The sequence below is a fragment of the Prionailurus bengalensis genome, chromosome E1 (genome assembly GCF_016509475.1).
Source record: "Prionailurus bengalensis isolate Pbe53 chromosome E1, Fcat_Pben_1.1_paternal_pri, whole genome shotgun sequence".
Classification (NCBI taxonomy): domain Eukaryota; kingdom Metazoa; phylum Chordata; class Mammalia; order Carnivora; family Felidae; genus Prionailurus; species Prionailurus bengalensis.
Genome location: NC_057347.1, coordinates 58,809,500 through 58,833,966, shown reverse-complemented (window position 1 = coordinate 58,833,966; position 24,467 = coordinate 58,809,500). Strand labels below are relative to the sequence as shown.

General features: G+C 56.4%; 1 protein-coding gene across 1 annotated transcript in view; it reads right to left on the bottom strand.

Moving 5' to 3' along the window:
- RNF213 (ring finger protein 213) overlaps positions 1 to 24,467 on the bottom strand; it is a 107,461-nt gene that overhangs the window by 43,754 nt on the left and 39,240 nt on the right. The window contains 15 exon segments of the mRNA XM_043585749.1: positions 1,260 to 4,880; positions 5,953 to 6,108; positions 6,282 to 6,475; positions 6,749 to 7,904; positions 8,545 to 8,709; positions 8,830 to 8,970; positions 10,832 to 11,004; positions 11,007 to 11,048; positions 12,535 to 12,700; positions 13,584 to 14,173; positions 16,094 to 16,240; positions 17,084 to 17,257; positions 18,801 to 18,981; positions 21,366 to 21,488; positions 22,622 to 22,711. Coding sequence (XP_043441684.1) covers positions 1,260 to 4,880; positions 5,953 to 6,108; positions 6,282 to 6,475; positions 6,749 to 7,904; positions 8,545 to 8,709; positions 8,830 to 8,970; positions 10,832 to 11,004; positions 11,007 to 11,048; positions 12,535 to 12,700; positions 13,584 to 14,173; positions 16,094 to 16,240; positions 17,084 to 17,257; positions 18,801 to 18,981; positions 21,366 to 21,488; positions 22,622 to 22,711 — 7,119 coding nt within the window.

Here is a 24,467-nt window from a genome sequence, read left to right as displayed (position 1 = left end):
AGGGGGCAGCCAGGTGCGCCCTGGATGGAACTTACCACCAATACTTGTTTGTTGCTCATTCCTGGACTGCGACTCTCCAAACCTCCAGGCATCCAAAGCATGATCTGGGGAACCTTCCCTGGACCCCTCTGTCTTCCACGGCCCCCCCAAAAGAACCAGCCCCTCGCTCTGCCAACTGATATCTGGACTATTTCTCCATTCTGTCCCACGTGCTCCCCTCTCGGACTGAACTGGCCCAGCAGCCTCCTGACGGGCCGGCCTTTCCTGCGACCCTCTTCTCTCAGGCCTTCTCCCTCCCTGTCCCAGGCAACGGGACCCATCTCGACAAGCATTCCGTCATCTCTCCCGTCTCCACGGCAGACCCCTCATCGGCGCCGCCGCTAAGACCCGCCGTGAAGTCTCTCCAACGGCATCTCAACCCCACCTCTCGGTCCTTGCGTCCTCGAACCTCACGCTGCACGGCGACCAGTCCCCGGAGCGATTTCACACCTTGACAGCTCGGCTCAAGTAGGTGGCCTGTACTACTGTCCCAGCCACACGTCACGATCGGCTGGCGGGTCCTCTGACCTCATACCCTGATCTGCGTCGCCCCCTTCTGCCTCCACGGATAGCACTGTCTTACGATATCCATGGCACCTGCTCGCAAGTCTCACGCTGCATGCTGACCGAGGGCGAGAAGCGTGCCAACGCACATCTATATTCTCAGTGCCCTCAGCCCGGTACTGGAAGGCGTCCCTTCAATTGCTGAAGCGAACGTTGTCCACAGCGTTACCCTCCGCGCAGAGGACCGCGCGGAGGCAGGCACTCGAGACTCGCTTGGCTTGAACTTTTTTGAGGATTTGGGCCTCTCACACTCCATGGAGAGAAAGCGGAGTCTCAACGTAGCCATCTATGGTTCCTAGGCACTGCCTTTTTTTTTTTTTTTTGTAATTTTTTTTTTTTAACGTTTACTTAGTTTTGACAGAGAGGGAGAGAGACAGAGCATGAGAGAGGGAGGGGCAGAGAGAGAGAGAGGGAGACCCAGAATCCGAAACAGGCTCCAGGCCCCGAGCCGTCGGCACAGAGCCCGACGCGGGGCTCGAACTCACGGACCGCGAGATCGTGACCTGAGCCGAAGTCGGACGCTCGACCGACTGAGCCCCCCCAGGTGTCCCTCCTACGCACTGCCTTGAAAGGAGTCCTGAATTCTGGACCTAGGGATCCACCCAAGGCCTCCGGGGTGAAAGGGGACCAGGGTAAAAGCGTAGCGAGACAATCACCTCCGTGAAGACGATGCGGCGTTCCAGGTGGCGCTCGGGGTCCGCCGTGCGCAGCTGGGCCCGGAGGAAGTCCGCAAAGGAGCTGTGCTGCTGTGTGTGATAGTACTCCCGAGACAGCGCCTGGGCCGTGAACAGGCCCAGGGAGGAAGCGCCCAGGCGGACCACGGCGTCCGGCGTGGCACAGCCCAGCAGTATCGACTTGGCCTCCTCGCACACCCTCTGGTAAAGTTCGTCGGTCAAGGCCCCGCGGCCTAGCCTCTCCGTGACCTGCAGCACCACAGAGGCACAGGCGTCCGAGTGGTACCCGACGAAGACTTCGGAAGGGCTGTATCTGTGTCCGCCTGCGAAGTGCTGAGCTTTCACATCCACGAACCTCTCCACCCAGGCCTTGAGCTCCTCCACGACCCTTCTCTGCCATTTCTCCAAGACGGTGTTGATGTCCAGGTAGTGCTTCTCCAGCCGGTTGATGAGAGGGATGGGGAACTGTTTGTAGACGACGTCTTTCTCCTCGATGACGATCAACCGGAAGTCGGGGTGCACCCGGCACTTGACCCGATGGGTCCCCAGCCCGAGGTCCACGTACTTCTGGCCTCCCAGGTAGACGTAGTACTGGTTGAGCGCGTCGTACAGGCTCTCGTAGAGGCTCTGGAGGTTGAGCAGCACCACCGTCTTGCCGGTCTCCATGCAGATCTTCACCCGGTTGATGTTCCTGCAGATCTGGGCGTACTCCTGGTCCCGGGGAAAGCTGGAGCCGAAAATGATCTCCGGCTGCTGGTCGTCCCTGAAGAACATCTGCTGCAGGACCTGGAGGGCCGCGTAGTTTCTGGTCAGCACGAGCAGGTAGCGGGACTCGGACTCGTCCGGCTCCCCGCCCGCCGCCTTCTGGAGGCGGCCGCACATGTTCTGCTCGATCAGCTGTATGGTGCTGACCGCCTCTGAGCACTTCGCCTCGGGCAAGGCGGCCGTAAAAATCTCCAGCGCGTGGATGTCGTCTTTGCCGCTGAAGTTGCGGAGGACGGCCTGCGCGATGTCTTGCGGGGAAGGCTCTTTATCAGAAGCCTTCGCCCTGGCGAAGACCATCTTGATGAGGCTGTAGTAGTCACGGAGCCCGAAGAACTCCTTGTCTTGCTTCCTGCACACCGTTTCATAGGCTCTGGCAAAGGGCGCAAAGAAGCCCTGCACTCTCTGTTGAACCAGGGGCTCCGAGGAGCAGATACCCTTGGCGCTCTCCATGAGCTCCTTCTTGCTGGGACTGCCACGCGACACAAAAATGCCCCGGTTCATCTTGGCGGGGTCCAGGGCCCAGTTGGAAATGCCTATGAAGCCAACCTTTTGGTGGGGGGCAGGATCGTCTTCGATGCAGCCGTACTCCAGCAGCGGGTGCAGCGCCTTCAGGGGCATCTTGGGCGAGTCCTCGGCCAGCCCCACCTCGTCCAACACCACCACGGACACGTACTCCTGCAGGTCCTTGCCCTGCTGGAAGCGGGCACACTGCTTGAAGGTGCTTATGATGCCCTGCGGGGTGGAGTGGGGGCTGCACTGGAACGACACCAGGTGGACCTGCTTCAGGTTGCGGAAGAGGTCTGAGTGGGCCGCCGGGCCTTGCATGGCATCCGCCACGATGGTCTTGGCAAGAGATTTAGAGCTGCCGGGCTTCCCCACCAGGAAGAGGGGAATCTTCAGCTCGATGCAGATGACCATCATGAAGACGTTCTCTTTCAAAGCCGAGTTCCTGGCGATGGTTTTCCGCAAAGACACGCCATCCAGGAAGAGATCCTGCGTTCGAGTTATCTCCTCCAGGACGACCTTGCTGTCGTTGTAGGGTTCCGGAAAGAGCCTGCAGACGGTCTTCCAATAGGACTCCTTCTGTTCTAAGGAGGCGTGATAGCACACCCCGAGCGCCAGCACCAGGGACCAGAGGACGGGATCCCTCTCGAAGCCGCTTTGGTCCACGTCGGCCCTGCAGAGGAAGGCGTCCAGCTGGGACAGGAGCATCACGCGGTGCTCGTAAAACCACATGAAGACTCGGACACAGCGCTCCACGTCCCTGAGGCTGACAAAGCCACACTCGTTTCCTGTCTTCCTCATGAAGCTCTGCGAGGCGGAAAGCACGTCCGTGATGGCCCGGATCTGGGCTTCGCCCACCCCGGCGGCGTCCACCGTCCTCTGCACGATCTGCTGGATATAGAGCTTCTCGGCGGTGTTATTCAGCTGGCCGAAGTCCCACACCAGGGGGATGAGGCTCGGCGGCAGAGCGTGGACCCGGTACACCAGCTGCCGGAGAGGGGTGGAGCCAAGCTTCTCCGCCGTGTCCTCCGAGCGGACCCTGTACCCCAAACCGGCCGCCTCCAAACGGCGGATCATCTCCTGTGAGTGCTTCCGGTAAGGGTTGCAGGCGGCTATGATGTGCAGGCCCGAGTCCTTGGCCAGGGGCTGGCCGTTCACGGTACGATCGCACAGGACTTCCTTGATGCAGCTTATGGCTTCCGTTGTGTTGGCTTCATCGAAAAACAAGATGGTGCCCAGCTGATGCTGCTCCTTGTTGAAGACAGCGAGTTCCTCGGCCTCCCGGACTTTGGAGTAGATCATCTCTGCCGTCGTTCCTCCGTGGACCTTGACCAACTTCATGGTTTCAGCTTGGGTGCTCCCACGCCGCAGGTCGCTGAGGAACTTAATGAGCCTGGTTTTCCCGCAGCCGGTCTCCCCCATGACGATAACGGGGATCCCACACCGGAACCGCATCTCGATGGCGAGGATCTTAAGCATGTTGTCCATGGTGAGCTCATAGGTTTCATCGGGGTCCGTGGGCCACTGGATCCCTAACGCCAGGCACAGCCTTTCCAGTTTCTCATGCCTGGGCAGCTGGTCGAAGTCAACGTTGAAGGGCACCCTCTGGAGTGACAGCCCCCGGTACAGTTCCATCGCCATGACGTCTTTCTTGATGACCGTCCTGCTGGAGAGATCCACCGCGTCAAGGCCGCCGTTCTGGTTGGGCTGGATGTGGAAGCCTATGAATGTCATGGACGTGTGGTCGCCGTTGAAGAACACGTACGGGTGAGGCTCGGACTCCCACCTCCTCCGGAGAGTGAAAGGGGCGAGATCTTCTTCCCTGACCCCATCCATGGGGACCGCGTACCTCCCTGGGCTTTGGTCGCACGTGTGAAGGGTTGGTGTGGCGAAATCTCTGGCCATGAAGATCATGAAGGTGACCACAAAGTTCTTGAAGCCCCCCAGCGTGTCTCCAGTTACGTCTGGGTTGCAGAAGAGGGAACCCTCGCAATCTCGGAGCTGGTAATTGAGGAACCCGGCAAAGTTCCGGAGCTCTGACCAGGATGGATCTATCACCCCGCAGTAAATCAGGAAATACTGCAGGCATTCCGTAGGGGTGCCTTCCACACAGCCTTCTTGGTACAGGAACGAGTCCAGGTTTTCTTTCTGGTGGAACCGTCTCAGATACTGGTAAGGCCTCTGGAAAGTCTCGCTTTGGAACACGCCCTGGTCCATCCCTGGATCTCTGGAGTTCTCCTCGGGATTCAGCTCCATATCGATCACTTCTTTGGGAGGCCGGCAGGTGACTCTTGGGAAGATGTCGAGAAAACTGAACTGGGGGCCGTGCGTACTCTGGAAAGGGGAGACACAAAGAAAACGCGTATGGCTCCGTTTTCCGAAGCATCGTTCTGCACCTTAACCCTTCACGCGGTCTGCACCGGACGGGCCTTTATGAGCAACTACTTTGCGTCAACTGACTTCCGCAGCCTCCTCTGTACACGAGACTGCTTTCTTTTGTATGCTGAGGCATCGTGGGAACTTACCTTCTCAGCTGCTAAGTCTTTTCTACCCGACTTCTTGAAACAAAATCTCTAAATTTTTTTTTAATCTTTATTTATTTTTGAGAGAGAGAGAGAGAGAGAGAGAGAGGGAGGGAGAGAAACAGAGCACGAGCAGGGGAGGAACAGAGAGAGAAGGAGACACAGAATCTGAAGCAGGCTCCAGGCTCTGAGCCGTCAGCACAGAGCCCGACACGGGGCTCGAACCCACCAACGGTGAGATCATGACCTGAGCTGAAGTTGGGCGCTCAACTGACTGAGCCACCCAGGCACCCCCTGAAACAAAATCTCTATTAAGCACGTGTGTGTGCGCGTGCAGACGCGTGCACAAGATGCCCACCCTTTCGTTTAGAAATGTACACGACAGGGGGCGCCTGGATGGTTCAGTCAGCTGAACACCCAGCTCAGGTCATGATCCCAGGGTTGTGGGATCGAGCCCCATGTCGGGCTCTGCACTGAGCATAGGGCCTGCTTGAGATTCTCACTCTCCCTCTCTCCCTGCCCTTCCCCAGTTTGCACATGCTGCCTCTCTCTCTCTCTCTCTCTCTCTCTCTCAAAAAAAGAAATGTACGTGACAAAAGCCTCCTTCCCATCTTGGCTGGCATTAAGAAAGACGGACCGTGTCCAGCAGACGAACTTACTGCATTGCAAGCACTGCTGGCATTTAACGCCAACAGCATGAATCCCGAAGTGAACAAAACAAACATAAGATACTGCTAACAGATGACGGTATTTTCATTCCAGACATTATTAGAAAAATAATTTTAAAGTCTGAATTGTCTTTACTAACACCGTGCTCAGCTGCTTCGCTAAGGGAGCAGTGGGCGAACCGGTGCAGAGACGTGAAAATGCCCTGTGGTACACACCCGTTTGGAAGGCGTCTTGAGCATTACTGGGGTCCTTTCCAGGATTTCAATGATGTATAAATGGCACGGGTTCCGGAGCCACATTTTCCCATTTATATCCATTAAGTACTGCAGGATGAGGAGTTTGAAAATGAACACCCAAAGTCCGGTCTGCACCTAAAGACAGAATCACGCAGGTGTAGGAGTGCTTAGAAGACGGCCCGTCCTCCCAGCCCCGGGGACTGTCGTGCTCGGTCCTTGGACACGGTGATACTGAGTATCAATACGCGTGGGAAGAGGATGCTGACTTTCCCGAAGCGGCCGCGCGACCAAGACCCCGGGGCACTTACCGAAGAGGTCACGTCGAAGTGGAATATCATGGGTCTGGTCTGATAGCGGGCCTTCAGGAAAGGCAGGAGGGAACTCAGTACTTGGTTCTCATCCACCTGAGGGTCGATCAATCGGATGACCTTAAGGGGCACGTTTTCTCCTCTCAGCTTCATCGTCAGTTTGCTGTGCAATCTCTCCACGTAGAGAGACTTCCCTGAAACGTTAGCGTATGGAAATCAGGCGGCAGGACTGTGGACCAGGAAGACTTGTTGCAAGTCGCTTCTCTGTGCAAAATTTGGAACGGGTGAAACAAACCATCGCCCCGATTCACCACCTCAGAGAGCCAGAACCTCCCTGAGACTCCGTGTCCCCGCCTACAGAGGGCTCCATCCGAGCCGCCCCCCCCCCCCCCCCGCTGCAGGGGGAAGGGCCCGTCGGATGGCCCCCGCGACCTGAGGGGCCCGCCCACCCCGGCAGCGGTCATTACCGACGCCCGCGCGCTTAGACGCCACGATGCCCACGCACGTCCGGTCCCGGAACACGTCGGCGGCCGACGGCATGTGCGCGGGGACCTGGAAGTGCTGTGCCAGGTAGGCCTGGATGTCCCGCAGGGGCGCCTGGGGGGTGACCAGGACCTTGTGCTGGCTGAAGGCGGAGGGCAGGTGACAGTGCTCCCGCTCACTGTCGCACACCATCACCAGCTGGAAGTCCTCGTGGTGCGGCTGTGAGCACAGGCTCAGGAAGAGTGCCTCCGCCTGGCTGGCCACCTCGTAGCTCAGCAGGTCCGCGTACAGCAGGCTGTAGACGCCCTGCCCCCGGGAGCCCGGGGTCAAGCAGCGACGCAGGAGCAGAGCCACCTCCTCCAAGGTGGTCGCCGGGGTGCAGAGCAGCACCTCGTCGAAGGTGGGCAGGGGCTGCTGCGGGGTGTGCATGTAGATGGCCAGCGCGGCCAGCAAGACCTCGGAGTGGCCGCAGACGATGAGGTTGGGCCGGCCGACGTGCAGGCCCTTGGGCAGCTGGCGCTCCACGGGGCACCCGCGCATCCACCCCAGGAGGGCCAGGCATCGGCCGAGGGCCTCCAGGTCCAGGCAGTGGGGCAGGAAGGCGCTCATGCACGCCAGCGACTGCTCCAGGACGGCCCTCAGCTTGCCCGCCAGGCTGAGCTCCCGCAGGAGCATCACCTGCAGCCCCTGGATCACCGTCTTCTCCTCGTGCCTGGCAGCCTCCCCGCGGGGCTCCTTGAGGGCCTTCGCGACGTCCTTCGGGGTGCAGTTGCCTTTGATGAAGGACAGCATGGTGAGGGCGGCGTCGCTGGGCGGCGCTTTCTTGAGCTCCGTGCTCAGGTACACCAGCTGCTCGGCGGTGTAGTAGTTGAGGTAAAAGTGCTTGGCCCGCTTCTCCGCCACGAAGGCCTCCCAGCGGTCCAGGAACTGCTCCAGCTGCTTGCTGACGGCCTCCAAGAGCTCTGCTACCGAGCCGCTGCCCTTGAGCTGGACCACAGGCTCCAGGCGGAAGTCCATCTGGATGGAGACGCCGTGTCGAGGGGAGCAGTGCACCTGGGCCGTCCAGTTTCTGAACAGCATGTTCCCGGCAGCGTACAGGTTTATGAAGGACTCCACGAGCCTCTGCACGTTGCAGAACACCTGTGGCGAACGGAAGCGGGAGCCGTGTCACGGGCGACGTGGGAGTCGGGGGGGGAAGCGCCCCTCGGGTTCGGGTCTTTGCACGCTTCCCGGCGCGGCCTCGGACACGCGGGGCTCGCCGCGGAGGCCTCATCTCCTCTTTACATAATCAGCCTCCCGAGGGGACTCTCTTGAGGATAAAGGCTATTGTCATAAGGTACAAATAGCCTTGAAAGAAAAAACCCTTGACAGAGGCCAGGGGCTGTTACGTAAACGGATACTCCTTTAACGGTATGTTCGCTTTTAATTTTGACCAAGAGCTACGATCTAAATCTTCTGGTACTGGGGGGTTCTTGCTGATTCACAGCGATCGAAGCAACAGAAGTCTCCTTCTGGGACCCCTCTGCCGGCCGTCTCCCCTGCGATGCAGAGAACTAACAGACAATTCAGTCTGCGCACCTTAAGACAGGACCACCGACCGAACGGGCCCGTCGTGGCTTAGACATCTCTTGGCGTCTTGAATTCGGGTTCCTGCATTCTGCAGGCCCGCTGGCCCCCCCCAGCCCCCCCCCCCCAGATTTAAAGCGGAGTGCCTCCTATCACTTAATGCCAACTCAGACCCTCCTGAGTTGTCCGGCCCGCGGGCAGTGAGAGTCCTCACCTTGGAAAATATCTCTACTTGAACATTGCTGTGATCTTTCTTGCCAGACATCAGCATCAGCTTGTTCAAAAGCTCCTTGAGCTCTTCCAAAGAGAAGTCTCGCGTCTCCTCGCGGCCTCCGTGGCTCTCGGGAAGGGATAACTGTAGAACCGTGTCTGGGGAGATCTGGAGGCAAGTGCCAGTGCAGAAGCTGGTTTTCTGGAGGCAGAACCCCCCCCACACACCCCCCCCAAGTGACAGCAGCCCGCACAGGTCACAGCAGTGCCGGGACGTGGGGTGGCTCACCTTTTGGCCATCTGCGGGGGCCCTGATGATATAGCAGCCTTTGTCGTTGATGGCCGTTGCCAGAGACAGGGAAGTGAGCTCTACTGAACCGTGACTTTCCTTCACCGTTTTCAGCCACTCTAAGTTCCTGGCAGAGTCGCACTGTTGGGACAGGAGGGACACCTTCTTTCTCTTCTGCCCGTGGTCGCCCTCCTCTGCTCCCGCGGTGTAAGCCCCTCTTCCCCATGTCCCGCTGGGAGTGCAGTCGCCCTGGGTGAGGCTTTCCTCACCCGCTGTCCTCTCACCTGTCCCGCTCGGGTCGCTGCCCCACCGTGTTGCCCTTTTTCTAACGGGCTGATTGTCCGTGTCCCCACCCGTGGCCAGTGCCCTGGCTAGCACGCGGGGGGCACATGGACGGGATGGGGGAAGGCTTGGTTCTGCCGGGCCCCCAGGCGGGGGTGAGGCCGGATGGAGCAAGGGCACTGTGGCCTTACGTTCTCCGTGTGCTTCTGGGGACCCCAAGTCCAACCGGAAGCACTAAGGAGAAACGATGACGGAGATGTTTTGTGGGCAAGTAAGCTTCCAGCAGTAGAAACGGAGATGCCTCGTCCTGTCCTTCTGTCTTCCCTTTCCTCCCTCACCCTCCTCCCTCACCCTCTGGCCAGATGCGGCTGGCCAGACATGGCCTCTGCAGACTAGCCACGTGATGCGGTGTGGGTCTGCTCGAACCCTGGTGCACGTGGTTTACTTAAACTACCACGTTCGTTTTAAAGATTTTTTTTCAAAGTTTTATTTATTTTTGAGACAGAGAGAGACACAACATGGGGTGGGGGCAGAGAGGGAGACACAGAATCCGAAGCAAGCTCCAGGCTCCGAGCTGTCAGCGCAGAGCCCGACGTGGGGCTCGAACCCACAAACAGAGACCAGGACTTGAGCTGAAGTCGGATGCTTCACTGACTGAGCCACCCAGGGGCCCCACGTTCATTTTCTTTCTGATAAAAAATGGATTTCTAGGGGCACCTGGCTGGCTCAGCCGGTAGAGCATGTGACCCTTGATCTCAGGGTCCTGAGTTCAAGCCCTGTGTTGGGTGTAGAGCTTACTTATGAATTAAGTAAATATAAAAATTAATATATATTATACAAATATATACAAAATATAATTTACAAAATACAAATTAATATATATTTTACAAACATATAAATTTAAAACGTTAATTTACACCATTTATGGAAAATACCAAGCGATATACAGAATTAAGTAACAGTTACTACGATTCAAAAAAAAAAACACCGGTCACAGGTCAGTCTTCTGTCCGTGAGTGTTTTGCATGACGGGAATTGTACTTAATTTACATGCAATTCTGAATTACACTTTCTAACGTAATAAGGGAGAGAAGGCATTTCCATGTATGAAGGAAAACTGGTTTTAAACATCATTTTAGGGGCTCCCAGGGGGCTCAGTCGGTTGAGCGTCCGACTCCTGATTTCGTCTCAGGTCATGATCTCAGGGTTCGTGAGTTCAAGCCCCACGTCAGGCTCTGTGCTGACAGTACAGAGCCTGCTTGGGATTCTCTCCCTCTCTCACTGACCCTCCCGCACTCTTGCCTGGACTCTCTCTATCTCAAAATAATTAAACCATAAAGAAAAATCATTAAAAAAAAATTTTTAATGTTTTATTTTGAGAGAGACAGACAGACAGACAGACAGATGGAGACAGAGCACGAGCAGGGGAGGGGCAGGGAGAGAGGGAGACACAGAATGGGAAGCAGGATCCAGGCTCCGAGCTGTGAGCAAAGAGCCCGACGCGGGGCTCGAACCCACGGACTGTGAGCTCGTGACCCGAGCCGAAGTCGGACGCTTAAGCGACTGAGCCACCCAGGCGTCTGCCCAAGAGAGACATCATTTTAAAATGCCGCATCCACCCCTGTCATTCCGGTGGCATAGTTCGCAGTCACGCCCCTGGCGGTGTTGCAATCGCCCACGCGCCTTTGTCTGCTCGCCTGAAGCCAGGAGTAAGACTTACCAGCTTATGGGGCAGGTATGCGTCGTTGTTCAGGGCCCTCCACAGTTCCCCGAGATGGGTCATGAACTCGTCGAACCCCGCGCTCGTGTCCAGCTTGTACAGCAGCGGGGAGTAGCCCTGCACGGCATCGTGGAAGCAGGCCACCCGGTCCACGTCGATGTCGTTCTCCCCGCGGAGATGGAGGCCAGGTCCACAAACACCTTCAGCTCGTGGACACCTTGGGGCAGAGGGGGACAGGTGAGGGGGTGGGGGCGGGACGGCTCTAGGACGGCCCGGCATTCTGACCTCGAGCAAGGATCCTTAGTGAGGTATAAACGGATACTGCTGGAATTTCAGGGTCTTGCTTATCGACTTTCTGCTCTTAGCACAGAGCCGGGGCCATCTTTCTTTTGCAGCTGACGTCCACACTACTGCTCAGCACCTGGCCTCACGGAACCACAGCGACATCCAGGCACCCCACGGGGCTGCCGTGAACCTCGCTTTATTTCATCTGCACGACGCCACCGTCTTACACGAAAAAGACGCGGGCTCAGCTGGTAAATACTGTGTCGACAGTTAACCATCAAGGGATGGAAGGACCTCTCTTCGGGCAACTTACGAATCAAAGGATGTGCCTCGAAGCGGGCCGGGGAGCCCACCGTGGCAAGCATGGGGGCTCTGGAGGAGAGACAGCCAGCCTCCCCCCTGCACACCAGAGCCGCCTCCCCTCTCCCCTGCTTCCTCCACCTCTCTTCCGTACCTCCCCTCCTCCCCTCTGTGCACCCCCTCTGCCAAAGGCGCCCAAGCCACAAGACGAAAAAGGCTGCCAAGCCCCTGGCCCAAAAAGGAACACACAGAACACCACCGAGTGTGACGTAATCCAAACTCTCTGCGGACGAGGGCTCACCTTGTTTTGTAGCTAAAATCAAGCCCAGGAAAAAGCAAAAGGGAGCAGGATTTGTGAGAAAATGACCCTCCACCGTCCACAGCAAGCATCCAGAGTGGGGGGAAAAACAGTAGCCGAGGAAATGCTTTGTATGCCGGAATGTAAGAAACACGGCCCTGGGGCGCCTGGGTGGCTCAGTCGGTTGAGCGTCCGACTTCAGCCAGGTCACGATCTCGCGGTCTGTGAGTTCGAGCCCCGCGTCGGGCTCTGGGCTGATGGCTCAGAGCCTGGAGCCTGTTTCCGAATCTGTGTCTCCCTCTCTCTCTGCCCCTCCCCCGTTCATGCTCTGTCTCTCTCTGTCTCAAAAATAAGTAAATGTTAGGGGCGCCTGGGTGGCGCAGTCGGTTAAGCGTCCGACTTCAGCCAGGTCACGATCTCGCGGTCCGTGAGTTCGAGCCCCGCGTCGGGCTCTGGGCTGATGGCTCAGAGCCTGGAGCCTGTTTCCGATTCTGTGTCTCCCTCTCTCTCTCTGACCCTCCCCCGTTCATGCTCTGTCTCTCTCTGTCCCAAAAATAAATAAACATTGAAAAAAAAATTAAAAAAAAATAAAATAAAATAAGTAAATGTTAAAAAAAAAAAAATTGAAAAAAAAAAAAAAAAGAAACACGGCCCTGAAATAAACTGTGCCGGCAATCGCTGAGGCAAATGCTGTGCATCGACCTGACTCAGACAGCATCTCTGTTCTTCAGGCAGCACGTGAGCAAGCGGAGGGCTTGCCCCCCGCGCCCCCCGCCCCACGAGCCATCTGAACACTCCCTCCAGACGCCGACCGCCGTACCTCCGAGAGCCTCCCGGACCCAGCTAATGAACTCCTTCCTCAGGGACAGCTCGTTCAGACACTGGCACCGGGGCTCAGTGATGTCCTGTAGCAGCTTTTTGGCCTGGATGAGCTGCTTGCTGATCCGGTCCAGCTTCTCGTGGCGGAACTGGCTGAAGTTGTCCGTCTGCAAGACGAGGCTCTACTGAGCGCGGGACGGGGTTACCTGGAGCCCTGGAGTTGGAGCCGTAGCGACGACCATCCGCGGAGGCCCCATCCCCGCCCTTCCTGCACTGGCGGGAGCCGGAGGCAGGCACATGGAGCCCCTGTCCCCGAGACGCCACAACCCCCCTGCTGTCCCCGGAATCGGTACAGGAACCACCCCTGCTCCGTGCCTGGCGTTCTGCCAAGCAACGTATGCCAGAACGCAGCCAGGTAAAAATTGCTAGTTTTCCTACTTCGTGGGTAAGGACACGGACCCCCGGAGCAGTGACTTACTCGAGAGCACGCTGCTGGCATTCAAGGTTACGTGTGCTTTAATTCCAAATTTTGTGCTAAACTTTAATCATCATCGCAAGCGTCTATACCATACCGCAGGTCACGGGATACCCTGCCAATGCTCGCCTGAAGGAACACACCGCATGGGGCCCGGGTCTTGCCCGTAGCAGAGACAGCCTGCCGCGGACCGCTCCTCGCTGGCACCAGGGGACGCACAGAGCCGGGCGAAACCAGCCCCTCTTTTGCCCCTCCAGCCCCTCTCCAGCCCCATGAGACCAGAGCACTCCCTCCAAATCCCCGGCTGCTGAAAGAGGGTCATCGCCCGTTCCCCAGTTCTCGAACCTCACGCCGACCCGGGAAAACACCGAGTGCCAACGGCACTCACACTGTTTATAAACAGAGGTGGAAACAAGGCCCTGGGCGTGATGTGGCATCGAATGAGGCGCAATCAAGAGCTGCTGGGGGGAGGCTGTGGAACCATCCCGTCCAGCCTCGAGAACCCAGAGAGCCCGTGAGACGCCCCCGCCAACTTCCCAGCCCCCCACCCCAGGGGTCCCTGGCAAATAACTTACAAAGTTTAACAACGTGTGCAGGACACGGAAGTCACCGGTCAGGCCCAAACTGTCCTTGACCTTCAGGATGACCTTGGCTGAGCTGACGGCCTGATGCAGGTGGTGGTACTCCCTGATCTGCCCAACACGGTCACCGATCCAGTCTCTTTGGTCGCTGCTGTCCAGGGCACACATAAGCTGGAGCTCGAAAGTGAGGTTGTTGTATTTATTCACAAAGTCGTTGAACATGACATTGACCTCCTGAAAGGTGATCTCTCCGGACTTCAGATCCTCATACAGATCCTGATACTTCTCGAAACAAGGGCAGTACAGATACTTGTACGCTTCTTCAGGCTGGAGTACCTGCCCTTCCAGCTCCTCCCCGGGCTCGCTCAGCGCCCTCGCGGCTTCCGCCCAGAACGCCTGGAAGAGGTGGCTGTCCTTCAACCAGTCCATCTTCCTGGCCATCTCCTGGACCTGGGGGCTCAGGTTGTAATGTGTCGTCCTCTTTACGTCCGGGGAGGCGGGCGACAACCTCACGGTCACGGCGTCGCTCAGACGTTTACCGTTGAGGTCCTCCGCATGTTTTCTGGTCACCTCTTCCAGATCCACTTGGAAACCACAAAGGAACGTCAGAAGTCAAACCTCTACTCACGGTACCGTTCTACCTTATTTTCCCCATAGTCACCGTCCTCACTGCTCGAAACGCAACTTGCGTGAACCCACTTGCCATCATTCTTCCTCAGTAAGGACCCACTGGTCTCCCCACAGCCCCCCCTACCCCCCGCCCCAGCTTGTTCATGACTTCCCACAACAAAGCAAGCACGGTCCCTTCTAGGCACCTCCGGGCGCATGTGACCGTGTGGACATCGCCCGCCTCACTCCCTCCCCAAACCCGCTCCAGGGCCACAACAGACAAGGTCTTGGAAAAGTCACAAACCACGACGGGCTGGGAGGAGCGGAAAAGATCACAGCCAGAGCAGGAGGGTGGTGGGGCGTGGAATTGAAAAGCAGACCCGCAGCCACGGCCAAGGCCGAGTTGGGCCCCAAGGCGAGGGCCGCCAGCCCGCAGCGGGCAGGCTGGGATTCCCTGGCGGCACACACACAGGTCACACAGGTCGTTGGAGAGGAGGGAGAAAGTAGGGAGGCCTGGAACGAAAGGCTGGAGAAGAGGTCCGATTTTCACGCACACCCCATTCTAGACAGCAGGCCGCCCGCCCGTCTCCACCCCAGCCGGCGACAGCTCTGACGCGGAGCGAGTTTGGCAACGGGAGAATCAGGCGTGCCTGGACGCATGTCTTCCCTCAGAAGACGACGGAGGGGTTGTAACAAAGAGGGACACACGCCGTGGGCAGCGGAGGAGGGGAGGCAGGAGCAGGACCCTGAGAGAGGACCAGAACACCCACACCAGATGCAGACGGTCCTCCAGCCCCTCCCGTCTCTCCACCCCCAGGACCCCGGCCGCCGGGCCTGTGCCCCCCACGCTGGTCTGACCACCCCTGGAACAGGACCTAACGTGCCCTTGAGGCCCAGTTACACCACCCTCAGGGGCTACAGCCGGTTCGCTAGGCCCCCCCCCCTTCCTACAGACGGAAGAATTCCCAGACACGCGGGGGGGTCTTTAACGTGAAAGACAGAAAAAACATCCACATAAGGACTTGGAGGAAACAAGAAACTCTGGGGACAAAAGGCAAGGGAAACGTCTAAGCCGAAAATGACAATAACCTCAGAAAGACGAGACACCGCGATTGTGAACAGGAGCAAGATTAGCACGAAACAGGGTCGTTTAGAGAAAAATCAAAGTTTCTCGTAAATCAGTGTGACAGCGGAGACGAAAAATGCCAAGGGAAAGGCTGGATGCCAAGGGGCCGAAATTTCTCAGAAAGCAGAGCAAACACCAAGGGGACAAAAGTTGAAGTAGAGATCCACGGAAGTGGCGCGGCTGCCGCGGGAGGTCTGGGACCCAACGGGGCGTGTTCCCGCCAGAGCAACAGTACCAGTGAGACAGCTCACGCGAATTTCCCAGGGGTCAAGGACGTGGATTTCTAGATTAGGAAGGCCTACGTATGCCCAACACGACGGATGGAAAAGCAACCCCGACCTCGGCCCGTCACTATGAACTCTCTGAAGAGCGGGGCCGAAAAGATCGCCAGAGCTTCCGGACGGAGAATGACCAGTGGTCAGAGTCACATCTTGACTTGGGCTTGTCCACACCGACAGGGACAGTGGACCAACGCATCCAAGATCGGGCAGGATCTCCCCTCTGTAATTCTGCAGCAGCTAACGCTCGGGCCTGGGAGACCAGGGCAGCGGGTGGGTGTTCAGGCAGGTCATGCGGAGGCACAGCGATAAACAGCGAAACGACCAAGGTGGCCCGTGCGATGCGGTTAAAAATGGACGCGTCACGAAATGCCTCCCCTCCAAGGTAGACACTGCTGCGTGACATGTGTGGATGGTCCCCTCGGACCCTCCCCCCCTCCCCTGCCCCGGACACCCTCCATTTGGTCCACGAGGGCTCCCCGGACTGTCACCTTTCACCAGGTGCTTCACCTCCCCGCACAGCTTCAGAAGACTGTGGACGCATTTCTTCTCTTTCTTCAGAAACTTGAGCTCCTCCTTCCTCCACTCCAACACCTCCTTTACACGCTGCTTCTCTTGGGGTGAAAGGCACTTTCTCTCTGGAAAACGAGAGGAGCCCAGTAGGAGCAGCAAGCACATCCTTTTCCGCGAAAACCCTCTAACCCTAACCCTTTCCCTTTCAGATTTGTTTTTAACGTCTATTTATTTATTTTATTTATTTATTTTTCAACATTTATTTATTTTTGGGACAGAGAGAGACAGAGCATGAACGGGGGAGGGGCAGAGAGAGAGGGAGACACAGAATCGGAAGCAGGCTCCAGGCTCCGAGCCATCAGCCCAGAGCCCGACGCGGGGCTCGAACTCCCGGACCGCGAGATCGTGACCTGAGCTGAAGTCGGACGCTCAACCGACTGTGCCACCCAGGCGCCCCAACGTCTATTTATTTTTGAGACAAGAGAGAGACAGAGCATGAACGCGGGAGGGGCAGAGAGAGGGAGGCACAGAATCGGAAGCAGGTTCCGGGCTCCGAGCTGTCGGCCCAGAGCCCCACGCGGGGCTCGAACCCACGAGCAGTGAGAGCATGACCCGAGCCGAAGTCGGACGCCCAACCGACTGAGCCACCCGGGCACCCCTCTGCCAGCTCCCTTTGAGGATGCTCTGAGGTCACGGCCGCGGGGAGGGACGCGGCGGCTGCTACGTGCACAGCCACGCTGCCCACACGCCCATGGGCCCAGCCTCGTGGAGAGAAACAGGGCGATCTTACCGGCCCATTCTTTTATCACTTCCCCACCATTTTCCTGAGGATTAGAAACCGTCCCCTCTCAGCTGACCGACAGGAAGAGCCCCTCATCATAGGAGGATGTAGGTCGCTCCTCTACAAAACACGCGGACACCCGCGGTCCCTGTCCAGGAGCCTCAAGTCCGGTCCCGCTGACACTCACTTAACTGACAGATGTCAAGAAACTGATTGGTGTGCTTCATGATGAGCTCCAAGTGTCCCACCAGGACAGTGCCATCCAGGAGGTCCTCGGTAACTTTCGTGAACACGGAGTCGGCGGTGGCCAACAGCTTCTTGCCGCCCTCTGTCACGTTCGCTAGCACCTTCTCATCGGTTTCTGAGCAGGTTGAGAACAGAGCTAAAGGAGCAGGCGCCTGCCCCCCGCCCCCCGCCCCCCGCCCCTGCATGACACGGGGCTGCCCCGCGGCCTCCTTGCTATTCTGCCCGCACCTGCACGCGAGACCAGCAAAGGTCACCCTGTGTCTCCAGAAGCGTCTCTCCCTTAGCCCGATTCTGCTTTCTGGAAGGCTTCCCAAACGACCTCGCTCATAGAGGTGACTCCCGCCATGGCAGGAGAGAGAGCCGCACTTCTCTGGCTTTTAAAACCTGAGCCCCCGTCAGCATGCTGAGGGTTGTTCTGGAACCAGTGTCTCCTTTAAGCCCCGCGTCTTGAGAATCCGCGCAGCGGAACAGTGGCCTGCACCAGAGACGCGCGGGTGCCCAGCGAGGGTGACCCGGAGGGTTTGCAGGGGGTGTTTTTGCGGAGACACATCAATGTGAGGGTCTGATATTCCGCACAGGTTGGCTCTCTTGCAAACATGGGGATTTGAATTTTAAGCTCAAGTGAGAGGACAGAATTTTTATTTATTTATTTTAGTTTTAGTTTTTTTAATTATTATTAATTATTTTTTTAATCTTTATTTTTGAGAGAGAAAGAGAGAGAGAAAGACACAGCACAAGCAGGGGAGGGGCAGAGAGAGAGGGAGACACAGAAACCAAAGCAACTCCAGGCTCCGAGCTGTCAGCACAGAGCCCGACGCGAGGCTCGAACTCACAAACCGTGAGATCATGACCTGAGCCAAGGTCAGATGCTTAACCGACTGAGCCACCCAGGCGCCCCTAAAAGCGTCCGTTAATTTTAAAAGACACAAATGAAATCTTTCCGAGTGAGTGGCTTTTAACAAGGCTCATGAAACCACCCACGCCCCCATCAACGACCTCGTTTTATGCACACAACAGCACTGACAGGCAAGACTCCGATGTAACAGAGACTCCGAATCCTCCAACTGGGCTTTTTTTTGTCCCAAATCCAGTGCCCTTGCCCTACATCTGAACCTAACGACTTACACATAAACTTGAATACGACATTTTTTGGGCAATACGTATCTCCCCCTCTCTGACCACAGAACACCCGGGGCATGGGGGGGGTGGGAGCAAAGAAACAGACAGTATTTATTTTGTTGTGAAAGGTCGTCAGCATCGGCTTCGACGTGGACGCTGATCTCAGAACAACAGAGAGTGGTTTTTAGAGCCAGACACACTTGGGTTTGGACTTTAGTTCTTGGTATTTATGTTTGAGACCTCGGGTGAGTCACACTACGAGCCCCCCGCCTCGGCTTCCTCGCCTGAAGAACGGGGATCTTTCGGGACTGTTTCAAGGACCCTACGCTGGCAGTGAAGCTGGGGCATGGCAGGCACCCAGGGAATGGGGGCCACAGAGCAGGATACCCCGGATCCTCCTGGGTTCCTCCCTCCCGTCTGCTTCCCTGGTCGAACATCAACCCGCCCGAGTATCAGGTCTAATACTCTGTCCCCCGCCCCGGGGCTCAGGAAGACACAAGCACACGGGACAGACACACCTGCACCCCCCACGGACATACCGTATAACTTGAAGAGATGCTTGACGTCCGGCCACGTGAGCAGGTGCGTTAACACCCCATCCATGTCATCCACGGCTTGCCCGTTGCTCCTTGGCCAGGACTTGGTGATCACGGCCGACACAAGACTGCCAAATTTCCGCAGGTCGTGATGGGAGATTCTTTCAAGAATGCTGGTCTGAGACTGAACAAAGAGAGGGAAATGCGGGAGGTTTCTCGGGAGGGTTTGCCTTCGAAGGATGTAAATCAACCGCTCGTTCAATAGCATTCCAGAAATCCTCTGTGGTTTACAAAGCCTCAAAAAAAGCAAGAGAAGAAAATACTTCCCTTTTCTTAGGGCATTTCTGTTTCCCTGCATGCCGTGTCCTCACCTGACAAACATCAGAGACGCAGAAACAGAGGCAAAAAATACACACAGACGCACCTGCACGGCCCAACCCGTTTCCTCGGGCTCACGGCGGCCTGCTGCGGGTTTCCTGAACTTCCCGGGAAGGATGCCAAACGTAGTATGAGAAAGCTGTTAATACGCATACCCTGTCCTAAACCATGATTCTCAACTGTAACGCGTTCAGCACATACTTTGTAATCCTCCTTCCGATTCCCCACAGAGACATGGAACATCCTCCTTCTTCCGGTTCAAAGTTTTTATAAAAAGTTCCGGTAATTGGGAAAAAAGCAGGGGTTCGTTTACAATAGCTACTTTTTGATATTTACGAGGATGAAGCAAAGCCGCATCCAACAACATATAAAAAGGATTATACACCATGACCGGGTGGGGTTTATCCCGGGGGTGGAAGGTTGGTTTAACACAGAACATTTGTGGGTTTTTTTTTTTAATGTTTATTTTTGAGAGACAGAGAGAGAGCACGAGCGAGGGAGGGGCAGAGAGAGAGAGGGTGACACAGAATCCGAAGCAGGCTCCAGGCTCCGAGCTGTCAGCAGAGCCCGACATGGGGCTAGAACTCACAAACCGCGAGTTCATGACCTGAGCTGAAGTCGGATGCTCAAATAACTAAGCCACCCAGGCGCCCCTGTTTTCGTGGTTTTTTTTTTTAAGTTTTATTTATTTTTGAGAGCGAGAGAGCGAGAGCAAGCAGGGGAGGGGCAGAAAGGGAGAGAGAGAGAGAATCCCAAGCAGGGTCTGGGATATCAGCACAGAGCCAGATGTGGGGCTCGAACTCCCCAACCATGAGATTATAACCCGAGGCTGAAATCAAGATTCAGAGGCTTAATCGACTGAGCCACACAGGTGCCCCAAAGATCTGTGCTTTTTTTTTTGTAAGTTTATATATTTATTTTGAATGAGAGAGAGAGAGAGAGAGAGAGAGAGAGAGGCAGAGAGAGAGAATCCCAAGCAGGCTCTGAGCCGTCAGTGCAAAGCCCCATACGAGGCTCAAACTCACGAATGGGGAGACCATGACCTGAGCTTAAGTTGGACACTCAACCAACTGAGCCACCCAGTTGCCCCATAACACGGAACATTTGTTAATGTGCTACATCATATCCAGAGAAAACAAATCGTACAGTTGTCTCAGCAGACACAGAAAGCGTTCAGACATCCAATGCCTTTCCACGATAAAAACTCTCGACTAGAAGGAATGCCCTCAAGCTGACGAAAGGCGTCTCTGAAAAGTCCACAGCCGACGACACGCTCAGAGGCACAAGACTGAGGGCGTCCCCGCTGAGATGAGAAGTAAGGCCCGTCTGCACTGGGGGCTCTAATCACACCAATGAAGGGAGAACAAGATATAAGGCATCCAGATTGCCAAGGAAAAAGTAAAACCATTTCTCTCTGCATACGATGCGATTTTATGTACAGAAAGCCCTAAGCTCACCCACACACAGAGTGGGAGAGGCTGTTCCGAAGGGGCGAGGTGGGGCAGAATCTCTCCCCACTCTGCAGAAAAAACCCTACGTGAGTTGACAGAATCTTTCCAAACTCATCGTCTTCTTCCATAAATGTTCTGCCAGCCTTTGGGGTCTCTTACTGCACACGAGCTAAGCGAGTGTGAGCAGGTGGTAAGACCAGCCGCCAGCAGCCGGGGCGCCTGGCTGGCTCAGTCGGTTAAGCGTCCGGCTCTTGGTTTCAGCTCAGGTCACGATCTCATGGTTTGTGGGCTCGAGCCCCACATCAGGATTTGTGCTGACAGCATGGAGCCTGCTTGGGATTCTCTCTCTCTTCCCTCTGCCCCTCCCCTGCTCGCGCGCACTCTCTCTCTTTCTCAAAATAAATGAACTTACAAAAAAACTTAAAAACAAAAAAAACAAACAGAAGACAATCCAGCGGCAATGAGAAGGACGTACAGGCGCAGCACCGGATTGCTTGATTCAGGGTCACCCGTGAGCGGTGCGTGAGCTGTGGTAGCAGGAGGCTGAGCGGCGTCTCGGGGTCAAGGGTACTGAATTTGAGGACCCTCCCTCTAGGCTAGAAGGGGGGATGCCCGGTGCCCATGTCTGCACTGGCAGCCGGGGCTCAGAACCAGCGGGCACTGAACGGCCCCGAGCTGATGATGGCAGAGGACCGCCGTGAACCCAAACGCGTTTCCCACGCGGTGAGAGGCTGTTCACCTGGCAGGCCGCGCTCACTGCTTCAATGACACACTTCTCGAAGCATCTTGACACGCTGTCTTCTAACCCCATGGCATCCCAGTGGGTGCTGCAGAAGGCAGAGATCTGGACGAGAGGCCTCTCCTGCGACACAGGGCGACGGTGTGAGAGCTTGTGCGATAGAAGCGCCCCGATTGTCCTGCCTTCCCCGCACTGCATCGGGTCCCCAGGAGCTTACTTCACACCCCGCCCCGACCATGTCCCCTGGCCCCGCCAACTGGAGCCATTAGACGAACGAGGCTGCGATGCAGCGTCTCTCCTCCCGCTTTGCAGAAAAAGCCCCTGGCCCAGCAGCTTGCAGAAGCAAGGGAAACTTTGAAAAATAAGCGATTCCCCCTTGCTTCCAATTTCCTCAAAAGACCCCGGAGGCCGTGGCGTATAAAACTCTCGTATCATGTAAAAACGAGTCCTGATTTTCCTAGGGTCACAGGCTTTAACTAAAAATAAAGACATGGGGGCGCCTGGGTGGCTCAGTTCGTTGAGCGTCCGACTCTTGATTTCGGCTCGGGTCATGATCCCAGGGTCGTGGGATCGAGCTCCACGCAGGGCGCAGAGCTAAGCATGAAGCTCGAGATTCTCCCTCCCTCCCCCTCCTTCCCTCTCCCCTGCTTGCATTCTGTGTCTCTCTCTCTAAAAAAGAAAAAGAAATGAAAACACTTTTGTTCCCCCATTTTTGCCACTGGGGTTAGTAAGCAATCTGTCCCATTAGCAAGCAATCTGTCCCATTAGCAAGCAATCTGCACATGGGAGGGCTTTGCTCCACAAACCTAGGGTTTCCCTGGAGGCAAGACCCTTTCCCTCATTCTTCTCTGGAATATCACCTTTGGTCAAACTATTAAGGCCGGATCAAAAATGCAAGGTCACAGGTGCCCGGGTGGCTCAGTCGGTTAAGCGTCCGGCTTCACTCAGGTCACGATCTCGTGGTTCATGCGTTCAATCCCCTCATCGGGCTCTGTGCTGACAGCTCAGAGCCCGTTTCAGATTCTGTGCCTCCCTCTCTCTCTGCCCCTCCCCTGCCCTCTTTCTCTCTCTCTCTCTCTCTCTCTCAAAAATGAATAAACATTTAACAAAATTTTTTAAATGCAAGGTCAGGTCTACCCCACGCCCCTTGCACACCAAGACTACCCATGAAATGCACCGTTCCGTATCTACAGGATGTTACGAATGGTCTGGCTTCACCAACTTGCTCCTGAAAAGAACACCCCGACTTCTGCTACCTGTTTGATTCTTCCTTCCAGGTCCCCCATCAACGACTCCTTCCAGCCATACTCCACGGGGAAGTTTATTTCCACCAGCCGCCTCCAGACCTGCAAAAGCCCTCATGTCAGTGACAGCCGCAGGACAACCAAGGGCCGCGATGAATTCTACGAGAAAGGAAAGACTGTTATGGCAGCTCCAGGGGCGTGGGACACCTGGGTTCTGACCACGTCTCTGTCACCGGTGAGCCGTGTCAGTGGCGAGGCAGGGCAGCCATCCTCGTCCCAGTCTTTGGAAAGGAAGGGCTTCGACAGGACCAGGCAGCCGGGATGCTCCTCCTACCGTGTAGCTGGTCTCTAAGCTGAACGTATCTGTCTCCTCTTCTAGCTCAAGGAACTCCGAACATAAAACAAAAGTTGCAGGGACGGCCCGGTGAGACCCCTGTTCCTTCAACTGGATTCCCCAGTTGTTGGTATTTAACAGCTGCTTTCTCTGTCTCCTTCGTGAAGCGTTTTCTCTGCAGAACCACGGGGAGAGAAGGTGCAGGCTCCACGCCACGTGGTCCTCTAAACACGTGGGAAGGAATCTCCTGGCATCGTGGCCCTTCTGCCACACGATCACGGTGCCAGCGTCACGCTCAGGGTGGTTGGTGTTGGCGGGACCCTGTCCCCTGACGGGGGTGATGGGGAGGCCGTCCATTCTTCTGTCTGTAGACTGTCTCTCGATCTGACTTGACTCCTAATTCTCCCATGAGGACAAGCAGATCCCCGACACCCTGCTTCCTAACGCTCACACCCACTGAGTTCAGCACTCGTGGATGAATCCTGACGGAGTCCACGATCACCGCCGTGTTACAGATGAAGGTTGTGACCACGGCGGTTTCCTCCACCTCCGTTGGCTGCATTCTCCAATAAAACGAGGAACTTCTCTTTCTCTCCTCCCCCCCCCCCGCTTTCTGTTTCTGTAAACATGTTTCAAGGATTAATGAGCTGTCTGTTGTCCAGTCCCGGCATTACTCGTCCGGATGACCAAACTGTCCCAGATTCGGCTAGTAGTCCCTTCGGACGACCTTCTGTTTCCTTTTTTCTAGAAACGTGGAATGACTTTAGACTTACAGAAATATCACAAAGATGCGACGGAGTGCCCACGTATGGCCAACTCGTGTTCCCCTTGAGTTCGTGCCTTACTCGGGCACAGTACGGCTGCCAAAGCTCGGAAACGGTGTCACCGGGTACCAGGAGCTAAACGAGCGACTGTCCCGGGAGCTGGTCTGGGACGCTGGCCTGCCACGAGCCCCGCCACGAGCCCTGTGTCTACCACAGGGGTGTCAGGCTGTGGGGCCAGCTGTCCTGCCTGAAGCCCAGGTATCTTTTAGTGGGGACGGTAAAGCCAGGCCTGGGGGTGCTCGCGACGCTCAGGGGCCTGGCCGGCATGACTTCCAGGCCTTTCAGTGGAGAGAGCTGGGAGCCCCTCCAGCCCTCCAGGTCACGAGCTCACAGCAATACCACGGGCCCCTGGCCTCTGCCACGTCTGCTTCGCCACAGTGAGAAAGACGCCTGGCTTCCGAATCCCTGTGCCCGGCGCCCACACAGACAACTCCAGAAGCGCTCCGCCCGTCCCACTACCAACAACGAAATTTCTAAATAAAGCTCAAGGTTGACGTGCGTGCTCTTCATTTTGACCTCAGACTCTGTCCCTCTGAGGGTGGGTGATAGGACTTCTGTGCTCCAGGCATTTGGATTGATGCCCCCTTCCGTGTGGAGAAGGGGTTAAGTCTGAGACATACGAGCATCACCAGCCCTGTTCACGCACAGGGTCAGCTGTGGGATTTTACCACTATCCCGTTCAAGTGTCCTGGGAGGCAAG